The 15007-nt window shown below is 36.9% G+C and overlaps 1 protein-coding gene across 1 annotated transcript in view; it reads right to left on the bottom strand.

Moving 5' to 3' along the window:
* CFAP44 (cilia and flagella associated protein 44) overlaps positions 1–15007 on the bottom strand; it is a 146544-nt gene that overhangs the window by 11751 nt on the left and 119786 nt on the right. Inside the window, exons 25-28 of the mRNA XM_047100263.1 lie at positions 14447–14947; positions 11464–11667; positions 11030–11225; positions 1206–1316 (exon numbers count right to left, since the gene is read on the bottom strand). Of these exons, the coding sequence (XP_046956219.1) occupies positions 1206–1316; positions 11030–11225; positions 11464–11667; positions 14447–14947 (1012 nt within the window). The remainder of the gene's footprint in view (positions 1–1205; positions 1317–11029; positions 11226–11463; positions 11668–14446; positions 14948–15007) is intronic.

Raw genomic sequence — 15007 nt, 5'->3', positions numbered from 1 at the left:
CATTCTGAGCAGTGCTATGAGCCAGGCTTTCTGTTAAGCCCTTTATGCACATTATCTCACTCAAAGCTCATAAGCCCCTGCAAGGTAGAAACTGTTGTTCCTACTTTATAGGTGAGGATACTAAGTCTCAGAGAGGTCATGTAACTGATATGTGACACAGTGGGATTCACATTATCTCTCTATTAATTTCCACTATATCACATCACAGCCACATTTATACACCAAGCAATAGACAAAGAATGTGAAAGTAAGAGTATTACAATAGAATTTAGAAACCTTAGTTCTGACCCTAGTTCCACCACTAATAGACGACCTGTGAGACTTTTTTCAGACCATTTAGTCCTGCTGTAAAATAAGCTGTATTTAATCTTTTGAGCTCTATTTCACTCATGCATGTGATTTTAGGAAGTCTCTTGTTTACAACATTAAAACAAGATTTAAACTTTATTTGAAATGAAACTTTAAAATTTATATAAAATGGCTAGGAAGATAAATTTCAGACCCAAAAGAAACTGTTTTTGCTGCACTGGACTATTCATCTATTGAGACTGTAAGAATATTGGTCTAGCTGCTTCAGACTGCTTTTAGCAGGGAAAACAGTGAATATAAACTGCTAAGCGTCTCCACGAAACTGGTACAAAGTACCCTTATACAAAGCAGATTTTAAATATGAAAATTTGAATGGGCACCTGTTGGGATGAGCACTGGGTGTTGTATGAAAACCAATTTGACAATAAATTTCATATTAAAAAGAAACAAAAATAAACAAAAATAGGCTTAAAAAATAAAGGTGATCATGATATATCGATAAGTTAAAAATAAACTAAATTAAAAATAAAAGTAAAAAAAGAAAATTTGAATGGGTTTGTCAAAATGGGAAAGCTTCATTAAAAATATACACACACAGTACAATCGATCATTTCTCTATAAAATGAAAATTTCTGCATAATTTGACTGTGAATAAACTATAAATTATCTGCAAATTATTTGTCATTCATTAATGGCTGCCTAAGGGAAAAGAAAATAAATCATCCAGAGAGCCAAAAAAAAATAAATAAATAATCATTGACTATACTTCATACAACTTAAACCAGTCTTGCCTTAAATTTTATTATGAGACAACTGAGAAACCAAAAAAGGACCCCCTTGGTATGGTCAGTCCATCTCCACATTTCACAGAGAACACATGGCTTCTTCCAACTTACTTGTTGGGCAAATAGAATCATCAAAAACCTCATCATCAGATCCAGACTCATCTTCATCACTCTCTAGGCTGGATTCTTCTTCACTTGATTCATCACTATCTTCTTCTTCATCTAAATTGAGAGGAAGGCATTGTTAATAAGCAGAGAAGTTCCTGTGTTAAGCTAAATCCCAGATTTTTTAAAAAAAGTATTTTTTCCAATGAGTTGGTCGTTAGGAAAATAACAGAGAAATCAGGCACTTAGTCAATATGTTTGGAAGAGTTTAAAATGGTTAAAGACAATCCTATCCAAAGCAATCTACAGATTCAGTGCAATGCCTATCAAAACACCAATAGCATTTTTCACAGAATTAGAATGAATAATCCCAAAATTTGTATGGAATCACAAAAGACCTTGAATAGCCAAAACAAGTCTTAAAAGCACAAAACCAGAGGTATCACAATCCCAGGTTTCAAGATATGCTACTAAGTTATAATAATCAAAACAGCATGGCACTGGCAGAAAAATAGACACCTAGATCAAGAGAACAAAATACAGAGCCCAGAAATAACCCACATTTATATGATCAATCTGTGACAAAGGAGAGAAGAATAGACAATGGGGAAAACAGTCTGTTCAACAAATGGTGCTGGGAAAACTGGACAGATACATGCAAAAGAATGAAACTAGACCACTTTCTTTGGGGGGGGGGGAGGCAGGGAGGCACTTTCTTATACCATACACAAAAATGAACTTAAAATGGATTAGAGACCTAAATGTGAGACCTAAACTATAAAACTACCAGAAGAAAATATAGGAGGTAATTTCTTTGACACTGGCCAAAAAAACCCCATCTTTCTAGATATTCCTCCTAAAGCAAGGGAAACAAAAGCAAAAATAAACTATTGGAACTACACCAAAATAAAAATCTTTTGCACAGTGAAGAAAACCATCAACAAAACAAAAAGATAACATGGTGAATGGGAAAAGATATTGCAAATGATATAAACAATGAGTTAACATCCAAAATATATAAGGAACTTCTATGACACCAAAAAAACCCCAAATAATTTGATTAAGAAACGGGCAGAGAACCTGAATAGGTATTTTTCCAAAGAAGACATACAGATGGCCAACAGACACACATGAAAAGATGCTCAACATCACTCATATTTCAGGGAAATGAAAATCAAAACCAATGAGGTATCACCTTACACTTGTCAGAATGGCTAGAATCAAAAAGACAAGAAATACCAAGTGTTGGTGAGGATGCAGGGGAAAAGGAACCCTCTTGCACTGTTGGTGGGAATGTAAATTGGTGCAGCCACTGTGGAAAACAGTATGGAGACTCCTCAAAAAATTAAAAATAGAGCTACCATATGATCCAGTAATTCCACTATTGGGTATTTACTCAAAGGAAATGAAAACACTAGTTCAAAAAGATATATGCACCCTTACATTTATTGCAGCATTATTTACAATAGCCAAGATATGGAAGCAACCCAAGTGTCCATCAATACACACATATATACACAATGGAATATTACTCAGCCATAAAAGAGAGGTGAGCTCTTGCTACTTGCAACAACATGGATGGATCTAGAAGGCATAATGCTAAGTGAAGTAAGTCAGAGAAAGAGAAATACCATGTGATTTCACTTATAAATGGAATTTAAAAAACAAAAACAAATGAACTAAGAAACAAAAAAAGCAGGAGCAGAGCCATAAATAGAGAAAACAAACTGATGGTTGCCAGAGGGATGGGTGAATGGGAGTAGAAAGTATAGGCTTTCCAGTTATGGATGAATAAGTCATGAGACAAAAGGAACAGCATTGGGAATATTGTCAGTGGTACTGTACTAGTGTTGTCTGGTGACAGATGGTAGCTACACTTGTGGTGAGCAGAGTATAACATAGAGTCACTATGTTGTACACTTGAAACTAATGTAATATTGTTTGTCAAGTATACTTCAATCAAAAATTATTTTTATTTAAAAAAATTTTTTTTAATGTTTATTTATTTTTGAGACAGAGAGAGACAGAGCATGAACAGGGGAGGGGCAGAGAGAGAGGGAGACACAGAATCGGAAACAGGCTCCAGGCTCTGAGTGGTCAGCACAGAGCCTGACGCGGGGCTCGAACTCACGGACCGTGAGATCATGACCTGAGCCGAAGTCGGACGCTTAACCAACTGAGCCCCCCAGGCGCCCCAAAAAATTATTTTTAAATAAATAAAATTCTACAAAATAAAATAACCAATTAAAAACAACCAAAAAATAAATAAATGGTTGAGGATGCAGAGACCATAAGCTCAAATGCCTGCAGAATGTTGTGCAATTAATTTCAATGCATTGAGTCGAAGAGGGTTGAGACCAAGCTGCCAAACTGCTTATGCTGTGACGCATCTAACACACCCTTGGTTTTATAGGTCCACAATTACTAAATCATAGTGCCTTGAAAAGAATATTTTCATAACTTCCCTGAAGTAATGCTATTTATAATCTTTATTTAACCTACTTTGTGTGAATATTTGTCTTGCTGCAAAAATATTAAGGTGTTTGATTTTAGAGATCCTGCACTAACCCCTGTTGGGGGTGTTAGTTGACAAAGTCTCTCTTCTTTGACCAAACTGAGTCAGGTTCCTCTGAGTCCTCTCTCTGACAAGTAGTGGACCATAGGTTTGGCTATTGACCCATTTGTCCAGTTTTAGCAAGAATCCTGCAGCATCAATTTAGTAAAATTCCCACACTCTTGTTTTTGATCAGATTCCTCCTTATTCCTTATCTTCACTATCTTTTTACTCTGGCCAGGCTTCAGTAAGAATCCTGTTAGGTCAGTCTTGCAAAGAATTACCCTACCTCTTAGTAATTTTCCACCCACTGACTCCCAACCTGTTCCTTGGCTATAACTCTCCACTTGTCCTTGTTATATTCAAAGCTGTGCTGATCTCTCTCCCCTATTATAAAATCCCACTGGGGGCACCTGGGTGGCTCAGTAGGTTGAGCGTTCGACTCTGGCTCAGGTCATGAGCTCATGGTTTGTGGGTTCAAGAACATGTTGGTCTCACTGCTATCAGCACAGAGCCCACTTCTAATCCTCTGTCCCTTCTCTGTCTCCCCCCACTTATGCTCTCTCTCAAAAATAAATTTTAAAAATAAAATAAAATCCCCTTGTAGTAGTGACCCTGAATAAAATCTGCTTTATTGTTCTTTAACAAGTGCCATGAATCATTTTTTCTTTAACAGTGCCATATACAAAGCTTTTATAAAATATAAAAAAAATAAATACTAAAGCTCATCTGCCCCCAAGAGTTTTAGATACGCGATTGTAGATTCCCATTCTATGCTGTTTTCTTTTTAAACACTTTGAGGCGATTTCTGAGCCATAGATCACCAATTGCCAATTTCTATTTTATGGAACATCAAATTAGAAATAAGACATGCACCTCATACTCTCTAGAAGATTTCTTAAATTTATTATCTCCTTAAAATTATTTTAGGTGGTCTGTACCATTTTATGAAATAAATCAGCAGAGTTTAAAATTAGACTAAAATTCTTTTCATAGATTTCAACTTTGAGAAAGATGAATTAGGTCTATTTTTTTTCCTATTCCTCCTGCAAAATACAGCTAAAACTTGGACATTATATGTAAAATAAACAGAAGATTCTGAAAAATGGAAAGAAGGCAGACTAAATATGAACCTCAGGACCTGAGAAACAACACTGTGGTGAATTTTTTGGGTCTTCTTTTCCTCTTATATTTCAGACTTAGAAATGAATAAATTAGTGGCCTGGAAACACCAGTAGATACTATAAAAAGGCCCCACAAGAGCCTGCTCTCTCTAGCCAAACAGCCAAGAAAGAGGAAGCCTAACAAGACAAATTTTTTAGATAATACTCTAAATAAACACCACAGGAAAAAAAATTGTGGTCCCACTCCCACCCCCATAAGTGAAGGTGAAGTGGGGAAACTAGACATTCACCCTTGCAAAGCTGCAGTCAGGTACCCCACATTCCCACCACCCAGGATGGTATCAGAGAAGACCAAGCAGGGAACCGGGATATTTGTTCCTGCTGGCTGGTAACCAGCCCTGCTTTCAACCCCCACCAAGATGTCTGTGGAGACCACACGGGCACCCTGTATTTCTACTTTTACCTGGCAACAATAAGACTCACTTCCTCCTCCCACACAGGTCACATTAGAAGAAACCTAATGGAGGAGGAGGAGGAGAGGAGGGGGAGGAGGAAGAAAAGGAAGGAGAAGGAGGGGAAGAATAAGAAGAAGGAGGGGAAGAATAAGAAGAGGAAGGAGAAGCAGAAGAAGCAGAAGCAGCAGCAGCAGCAGCAGAAGTAGTAGAAGTAGAAGAAGAAGAAGAAGAAGAGGAAGAAGAACCCTAGTGGAGAGTCAGGACTTTCACCATTGCCCACAGGTACCAAGGCCATCCCCACTATGTTGTCAGTAGAGACTACATGGAGAATCAGAACTCCAGAACAAAGAGATCCTCCTTCCCTTGAGTCACAGTGAAGGCCGAGTACCTCCACCTGGCAATAAGGAATATACACATACCCTTTCTCTGTCAGAGCAGTGTTAGAGAAAGCCAAATAAAACAGAGGAATTAAGTAAGATACAAAGTCTCCTAACATAATATGAAAGTTTCCAGGTTTCAATTGAAAGTTACTAATCATACCAAGAACCAGGAAGATCTCCATCTGAATGGGAAAAGACAATGGATAAATGTCAACATTAAGACGACAGAAATGTTAGAATTAATTGACAAAATATTTAAAATAGCCATAATGAAAATTCTTCAATGACCAATAATGAACACACTTTAAGCAAATAAAAAAATACAAAGCCTGTTCAAAGAAATAAAAAGTATCAGGAAATAAAAGATACAAAGAAGAATTAAATGGAAATTTTAGAACTGAAAATACAATAACTAGAACAGAAACTTAGTGAGTGGGCTCAACAGCAGAATGGAGGGAGACACAGGAAAGCGTCTGTAAACCTGAAGAGAGAACAATGGAAATTAGCCAGTTTGAAAAACAAAAGAAGACTAAAACAACAACAACAACAAAAAACAAAACAAACAAACAAAAAAAACAAATCCCAAGCCTCAGAGCCTCAGGGACCTATGGGACTATAATGAAATGTCAAACAGTCATGCCATGATTCCCAAAAGGAGTAAAGAAAGAGGGGGTTCTCAAAAGCACTTGAAGAAACAATGACTAGAAACTTCTCAAATTTGGCAAAACATAAGCCTACAGATAAAAGGAGTGAAGCCCCATCAGTATGAACCCAAAGAATCTACTCCAAGGCACCTCATGGCCAATCTTCTGAAACTACAGACAAAAAATCTTGAAGGCAGTGAGGGAAAAGTGATTCTTCACCTATAAGTGATGAACAATTTGAATATCAGGTTATTTCTCATCAGAAACCATGGAGGCCAGAAGGAAGTAGCACAATATTTTTCAAATGCAGAAAGAAAAAAAAAGTAAACCTAAAATCCTATACCCAGGGAAAATGTCTTTCTGAAATAGAGGAAATCAAGACACTTTCAGATTAAGGGGGGGAAAAAATTGCCACTAGTATACCTACCCCAAAAGAGCAGATAAAGGAAATTCTCTAAACAGAAGGAAAATTCTTTTTTTTAAGGAACTTGGAACATCAAGGAAGAATAAATATGATAAGCAAAACTATAGGTAAATATAATAGGCTTCCCTCCTCCATTTGGGGGATTTAAAGGCAGATGAGGATTCTATACATGACTTAAACTGGTAAAATGATGACACTGGTGGTCTGGGATAAATTATGTATATATAGTGCAATTTATAAATCAATCACTAAAGATGTTGCACAATGAGATACACTCAAAACACTAGAGAAAATTAAAATGGAATTCTAAAAAATGTTCAAGTAGCCCATAGGAGGACAGGAAAATGTAGAAGATAGAAAACAGAGAGAATAAAAAAAAAAAATTAAACAACAGACTTAAGCCCTAACACATCAAATGTAAATGGTTTAAGTATACCAATTAAAAGACAAAGAGTGGGTGAAAAACGTTAACTATATGCTATCTGCTAGAAATTCACTTCTAATAATATAGTTAAATTGAAAGTAAAAGAAAAGATACATCATGCAAATATTAACCAAGGCCAAGCAAGAGTGGCTATATTAACATGAGATAAAGTAGACTTCAGAGCAAAAAAAAATTACTCTAGACAGAGAAAGACCTTATATAATGATAAAAGTGTCCATCTACCAAGAAGACATAGCAATCCTAAACGTGTATGCATAAAAATAACAGCGCTACAAAATATGAAGCAAAAACTGACAGAAACGAAAAGAGAAATAGATAAATCCATGATTATATTTGGAGACTTCAACACTGCCTCTCTCAGCATTTGATTAGAACTATACAGAAAATCAGACTACAGACTACAGAACTTGGTTAATAGCATCATTAACCAATAGGATCTAATTGACAGTAATAGAAGACTTAACCCAAAACAGCAGAATATACATTCTTTTCAAGTACCCACACCAAGACAGACCATATGTTAGACCATTAAACAAATTTCAACAACTATAAAAGAACTGAAATCATGCATAATGTGTTCTCTGACCACAATGGAATCAAACTAGAAATCACAAACAGAAAGATAACAGGAAAATCTCAAAACACTTGGACCCAAACAACATACTTCTATATAATCCATGGGACCTAGAGGAAAGATCAATGCAAATTTTAAAACTGCATTAACATGAATGAAAATGAAAAAAAAAACTTACCAAAATTTGTGGAATACAGCTAAAGCAGTGTTGAGGGAAATTATAGCACTAAATTAGAAAAGAGAAAAAGTCTTAAATCAATAATTCACCTTAAAACCTAAAAACAGAAGTGCAGAATAAATCCAAAGCAAGCAGAAGGAAGGTAATAGTAAAGATAAGAGCAGAAATCAATAAAATTAAAAGCAGAAAAATAGAAAAGAAATCACTTCAGCAAAGAGCTGGTTTGTTCTCAAAAAGATCAATAAAATTGAGAAACCTCTAGCAAGTCTAAAAAAGTAGGGAAATAAGAAAAAAAAGCTACCAATATCAAGAATGCAACAGGTGATACTACTAAAGACATTACTAATGACCTTGCAGACATTAAAAAAGATAACGGAAATACAACGAACATCCCTACACACATAAATTTGGCAACTTGGATGAGACAGACCACTTTCATACATACAAAAATACAAATTACCACATTTGAAAAGTTCTATAACTATTAAAAACATTGACTCTGTAATTTTAAAACTACCCTAAAGAAATCTATAGGTCCAAATAGTTTCTCTGGAGAACACTGCCAAACATTTACATGATTAACACCATACATATTATCTTCTAGAAAATCAAAGAGAAGACCTCCTGATTCATGTTTTGAAGCTAATATTATCCTTATACTAAAACCAGACAAAGACAGTACAAAAAGGAGAAACAAAGCAAGCTACAGACCAATGATCCACATGAATATATACACATAAAATTTCTTTTTGTTTTTGGGGGGTTTAGGTATTTTTGCTGTGTGTGTGTGTGTGTGTGTGTGTGTGTGTGTGTGTGTGTGTGTGTTTTAAGTAAGTTCTACACCCAACGTGGGGCTTACATCACAACTCCAAGAGCAAGAGTTGCATGCTCTACTGCCTGAGCTAGCCAGGCGCCCCTAGACACAACATTTTTAAATAAAATATTAGCAAATAGAGTTCAACAATATGTAAAAAGAATTATGGAACATAGGGAGAGGATATTTCAAGGGTGTAAGTCTGGTTCAATAATCAGTAATCAGCCCATATAACCCACCATATTCACAGGCTAAAGAAAAAAAATCACATAATCATCAACCAATGCAGAAAAACATCTGAAAAAAATCAATACTCATTCATAATGAAAACTAGGAACAGAGGGGAACTTCCTCAACTTGATAGAGTATCTATGAAATACCTACAGGTAGCATACTTAATGGTGAAAGATTGAATGTTGTCCACCTCAGATTAGAAATAAGGTAAGGATGTCAGCTCTTGGCACTCTACTTAAATATAAAACTGGATGTTCTAATCAGTGCAATGAGGCAATAAAAGAAAATGGGCATAAAGATCAGAAATAAAGAAATAAAACTGAACATATTTGCAGATGAAATTATTGTCTACATAGAAAATCCCAAGGAATCTATCAAAAACTCCTAGACTAAGTGATGTCACAAGTTAGGTGATCAATATCTAAAAAGCAACTGTATTTCTATATGCCAGTGTGAACATGTGACACCAAGATTAAAAATAAAACAGCATTGGGGCGCCTGGGTGGCTCAGTCGGTTGAGCGTCCGACTTCAGCTCAGGTCACGATCTTGCGGTCCGTGAGTTCGAGCCCTGTGTCGGGCTCTGTGCTGACTGCTCAGAGCCTGGAGCCTGTTTCAGATTCTGTGTCTCCCTCTCTCTCTGACCCTCCCCCGTTCATGCTCTGTCTCTCTCTGTCTCAAAAATAAATAAACGTTAAAAATAAATAAATAAAAATAAAACAGCATTATAAAATTGTACTAATGTATATTATTAGTATGCCACTTATTTCATTTTCTAGGATTTTGTATGAGATTTTAATATTTCTACTGCTAAAAAAAATAAATAGCACTTAAAATCACTTTTAAAAAAGGAAATACTTAGGTATAAATCTAACAGAACATGAACATGAGTTTTATGTTGAAAATGATGCAATGCTGATGAGAGAAATCAAAGTTTTAAATACACACTGTGCTCATTCACTGGATGATTCAACGTAGTAAGGATGCAGGTTCTCTCCAAACTGATATAAAGGTTTAATACAATTGCTGTCAAAATTCCACCAAGATTTTTTGTAGATATAAAAAAATATTCTAACATATGGGAAGTTACAGGAAATAGAATAGCTAAAATAATATTGAAGAAGATGAATAAAATGGAAGGAATTAGTCTACCTGACTTCAGAACTCAATGGCCTCTGTAATTAAGACTGTAGTATTGGTGAAGAGGAGACAAATTGATCAACAGAGCCAAACACGCAGAAATAGATCCACACAAATACACCCAAGTGATTTTTGACAAAGATCAAAAGCAATTCAATGGGAGAAAGCTTTTCCAACAAGTGGTGCTAGAGCAATTGGACATTCACAGTAGGCAAAAAAAGACCTTGGCCTAAGTCTCATGCCTTATATAAAAATTAAGCCCAAATGGATCACAGACTTTCATGTAAAACTATAAAAATTTTAGAAACAGATAGGAGAGAATCCTCGGGACCCAGGGCTAGGCCATGAATTCCTAGACTTTGACACAAAAACAAGATCCAAAAAAAAAGAAAAATTGATAAATTGGACCTCAACAAAAAATAAAACTTTTGTTCTGTCCAAGACCCTGTTGAGGGAATGAAAAGAACAAGCTGCAGACTGGAAAAAAATATCTGCAAAGCATCTGACACAGGACTAGTATCCAGACCATAACAAAGAACTCCTGAACTTCAAGAATACAAAAGCAAAAATCCCATTCAAACATGGGCAAAAGACATGAAGAGATATTTTATCAAAGATGACAATCAATTGGGAAATGAGAAGATGTGCTTATTAAATGAAACTACCCTAAAGCTGCCTTGCACCAGATACACACACACAAGTTAACTCCAGATGGTTAGAGACCTACAGGTTTATAATCTCTTCTTCAACCTCAGAGCACCTCTATGTTGTAGTGAATAAAAGGTGAGAAATATGTCCTTAGCTACCTCTCCATTTCATACTAACGAGAAAAAAGATAAGATCATATGTTAGAAAGAAATTCAAACCGGCATCTCCTTCAACCTCCTTTTTCTTCACCCGTTTAATCCTCTTCTTCAGGACTTTCATGAGAAAATTAGTAAATTTATTGTTTTCTCCAAGAGCTGCTTGGAAACCAGCATAGAGTGCTTTTTCTTGGTCCTGGAGCTTGGTGATTTCATTCTTTTTCTCTTCCATCTCTTTAAGAGTTTCATTTATTTTCCACTAAATGAACAAAAACAGGAACAAATGATAGAGTATTTCTGATAAACCAGGCTCAGAGAACAAGGTATATTACAATGTAAGGTTACAATTCACAAACATTTGGAGGGAGAAAAGACAAGAGAGGAGGATTAGAACATTGGAGGGAATTAAGCTGAGAAGATGAAGAAGGAAAAGAAGAATCAAGTCCCCTCCGTAACTAGAGGATACAGCCAGCCAGCACTCTCCTGTCCGTTCATACTTGCATATCCTGTTCTTCTTTGTCTAATGAATTAACACGCTCTTGAAGTATGTTCTCCTGTTTTTCAAAATTCTTGAGGAGAAGCATTTCTTGAAATAATGTGACATGGTGAAGGTCAGATAATTTCATCTGAATATCTAGTTTCAGTTTCTGATGCCTCAGAAGACGAAGCTCTGCATCAAAGGTGACAATCAGTTCTTTGATCTGAGGTGGAAAAAGATTTGAGGGTATATGAAAAGTTAAGACCAGGTAACTGTATTTTTAAAACTACCTAAAAATACCAGTTTGTTTAGGTAAAAGCATTTTCTCATTATACCCTTATTATGGAGAAATAATTATATGGGCTCATGTGGCATGTATGTGTAAGTCTTACAAATCAACTTAAGTAGTAGGGATTCTGTAACTATAGTCCTTCCAGCTGTTTCTTTACCATTGATTAAGCCATTAATTGAGAATGCCCTTCTTGCTGTACTGTATGGTTTAAATTGGAGACTATGAGCTCCTTGTGCATAGTGTTTATATCTGCCTCCACTTTACCCGACAGTATCTCTACAGTGCCTCTCATACAGGAAGCACCAAATATTTCCCTCAACTTCTTATTCTGAAAATTTTCAAACATTTTAAAGGTGATTTAATTTTATAGAGTTGGGCTGAGAACAAAGTACTCCCCAAGCCCTGGTCTAAACCTTATCCCACGGCCATCCCAATGATTTTAAATGCTTGGTTTTGCTGATCTTGGCACAGTTTCCTCCTCACCCCATCCCGAAGGAGAGGAAGACATCAAGAGAGAGTCCCAAGGTCTGGTTCTCCTGAGGAAACTAGTACCATAGGTAGAAGACAAACCATTCCATGTTTTTCATCAGTCTGTGAATCATGGGGATCCTCAACAGTCAAAAACCTGTAATGAGTGAGGGCCCAGCATATGGCTGAAAAAAATTAAGAGATCTGTAGTTTGGGAACAGTGAAACTACTGCTAGAGAATTTGAGAGCTTAAAAAAAAAAAAGAGGCGTATCTGGGTGGCTCAGTCAGTTGGGTGTCTGACTTCGGCTCATGTCATGATCTCCCAGTTCGTGAGTTTGAGCCCCGCGTCGGGCTCTGTGCTGACAGCTCAGAGCCTGGACCCTGCTTCAGATTCTGTGTCTCCCTCTCTCTGTGCCCCTTCCCTACTTGTGCTCTCTCTCAGAAAGAATAAATGAATAAACTTTAAAAAAAAAGAAGAAACAGGGGCGCCTGGGTGGCGCAGTCGGTTAAGCGTCCGACTTCAGCCAGGTCACGATCTCGCGGTCCGCGAGTTCGAGCCCCGCGTCAGGCTCTGGGCTGATGGCTCGGAGCCTGGAGCCTGTTTCCGATTCTGTGTCTCCCTCTCTCTCTGCCCTTCCCCCGTTCATGCTCCGTCTCTCTCTGTCCCAAAAAAATAAATAAACGTTGAAAAAAAAAAAATTAAAAAAAAAAAAAAAGAAGAAACCTTTTAATTATCTATGGTTGTAGATTAAGTGGGCTCCTCTTTAATGTTTGTTCAACAAATTTGAATTATTTTGATATTTATTTCAAGGCAGGACTGTATTTATTTTAGTGTAACACCATTCTGGAACTGTACCACTTAAACACATAGGTGTTTAAGTTTGTGAGGTTCACACTTGTTTTGCTGTCACTTATCTGATAGTCTATAAGCTTAATTAGGATAGAGAATATGTCTGGCTAGAGTACTGTTACATCCCTACTACCTAACTACCACTATTCCTGCGCAAAGAATGTCCAATGCATATGTTAATACCATTAATACATTAGCTACAATGAAATCAATCAAACTCTTTATTGAATATCTACCATAGGTCTGGCATTTCCTAGACACTGTAGGCAAATCAAAAGATGATTATATGTGGCCTTTCTCTCAAGAGCTGTGAAATCTAATTTGCAAGACAAAAATAACACATTTGAGCACTGAGTTATGTACAGAATTGTTGAATCATTATATTGTACCCCTGAAACTAATATAATATTGTGTGTTCATTATACTTCAATAAAACAAAGAATACACATAAAACAGCAAGAAAAATAAGTGCAAAACCTGAGGTGCTACTTATAGGTGCACTTGGAGCTTAGAAAAAAGAGGAGTATGTAATGTGGACAGAAGGTTCTGGAGAAGATTTGGAACTGTGATGAGTTTTGAATGATGACTCACATTTGAAAGGAAAGCAATGCAAGTAGAAAGAGATAACAAAGGAAAAAGCAAATATAAAACTGAGAATGGGGTGCGGAACAGAAGCAGGGAGAGGGAGGAAGAGTAAGGCTGGATGAAGTACAGATATTGGGTGAAGAATACGTTTGGGAAACTTTCGGGGGTGCCTTCACAGGGTGGAGCTGGACAGACATTTAGGAACAAAATTCTACGCTGCTGGCAGCAGAGAGCTGTCTATCTGGGAAAGGTCCTTTTCCTTCCAGATTTAGAGCACCTCCTATACAACTGGCCCCAACCTGATCTGGTTTCCTAGGAAAAAAAATAGGTGCCATTCCAGCTCCAGAACATTTTGAAGCCAGTCATCACCATGAACACTCCCACTAATGAGGCAAATCACACATTAGAGAAAGAGAAGGATGTAAAAACCAGAGGGAGTCCCATTTTCTCTGGAAAGTTTTTAAATTGTGTTCCATCCATCATCGGAAAGCTGCTCCATCACTTGCCCTTTACCAAGACTTGAGTTAGATGCTGATTAACATGGATTTGCTCTTAATTCTTAGCTTTGCAGAAAGCAAAAGGTTTAAAAGCTCCAATGTTCTTGGGCAGAGGGCAATGGTTTCCAGAAGGCCAGAGATGGGGAGGAAGCCAAGCCTTCAGTGGGCTGGTCAGTGAGAAAGATTATTATAGAGAGTGTGTACACACACACACACACACACACACACACACACACACACACACACAATAGATCTAGTTCTTCCCTTCTCCTCTCTTTCAGCTTTAAAAGGCACAGTTTCACCCCTTACCCTGTTGGTCAAATACTCTTGCATGTACACATGCTTAATCTCGTCTCTCTTCATAATCTCCAGCTCTAGATCAATTGGATCTGCTTTTTCAAATTCCATTAACTTTGGAGTATCTCCAATGAGTGATAATGCCCTTGATGATCTAGACAATGAATCTCTTGTTGTCAAATCACCATCCTTTCCAGAAGAGAGTTTGAGAAATCCTCCACCTGCGCCTGTAGACCGTCTCTGTTCCAGTTCAGAGGGCTTTTCATCCTGAATCGTCATACGCTCTTGCTTAAAATTTAGGAGAATTTCCTCATCATAGTGAAATCTCTTTTCTGGAACTTCTTCTGGGTGTATCTGAGGGACTTCAGGAATAGGGATGTGCTTGGATATGTGAAGAGTTGACTGAATGCTCTTCAGTTCTTGCACCAGGCACTGTATTTCCTCAATAACAGCCACTTTAAGATCTCGAAGAGAGAGGATGCATTTGTTCATGTGCATTTTCTTTGAATGGGCCTAATAAAAAAAACAGAAGGAAACAAAATGACAACCCAGTTTGAAATATGATTTCTGTCC

This window comes from Lynx rufus, unplaced genomic scaffold (assembly GCF_022079265.1).
Source record: "Lynx rufus isolate CCGP_SWC_20201006 ecotype Redwood Valley unplaced genomic scaffold, mLynRuf1.p SCAF_5, whole genome shotgun sequence".
Taxonomy (NCBI): Eukaryota; Metazoa; Chordata; class Mammalia; order Carnivora; family Felidae; genus Lynx; species Lynx rufus.
This window is presented reverse-complemented; position numbering and strand designations above follow the sequence as displayed.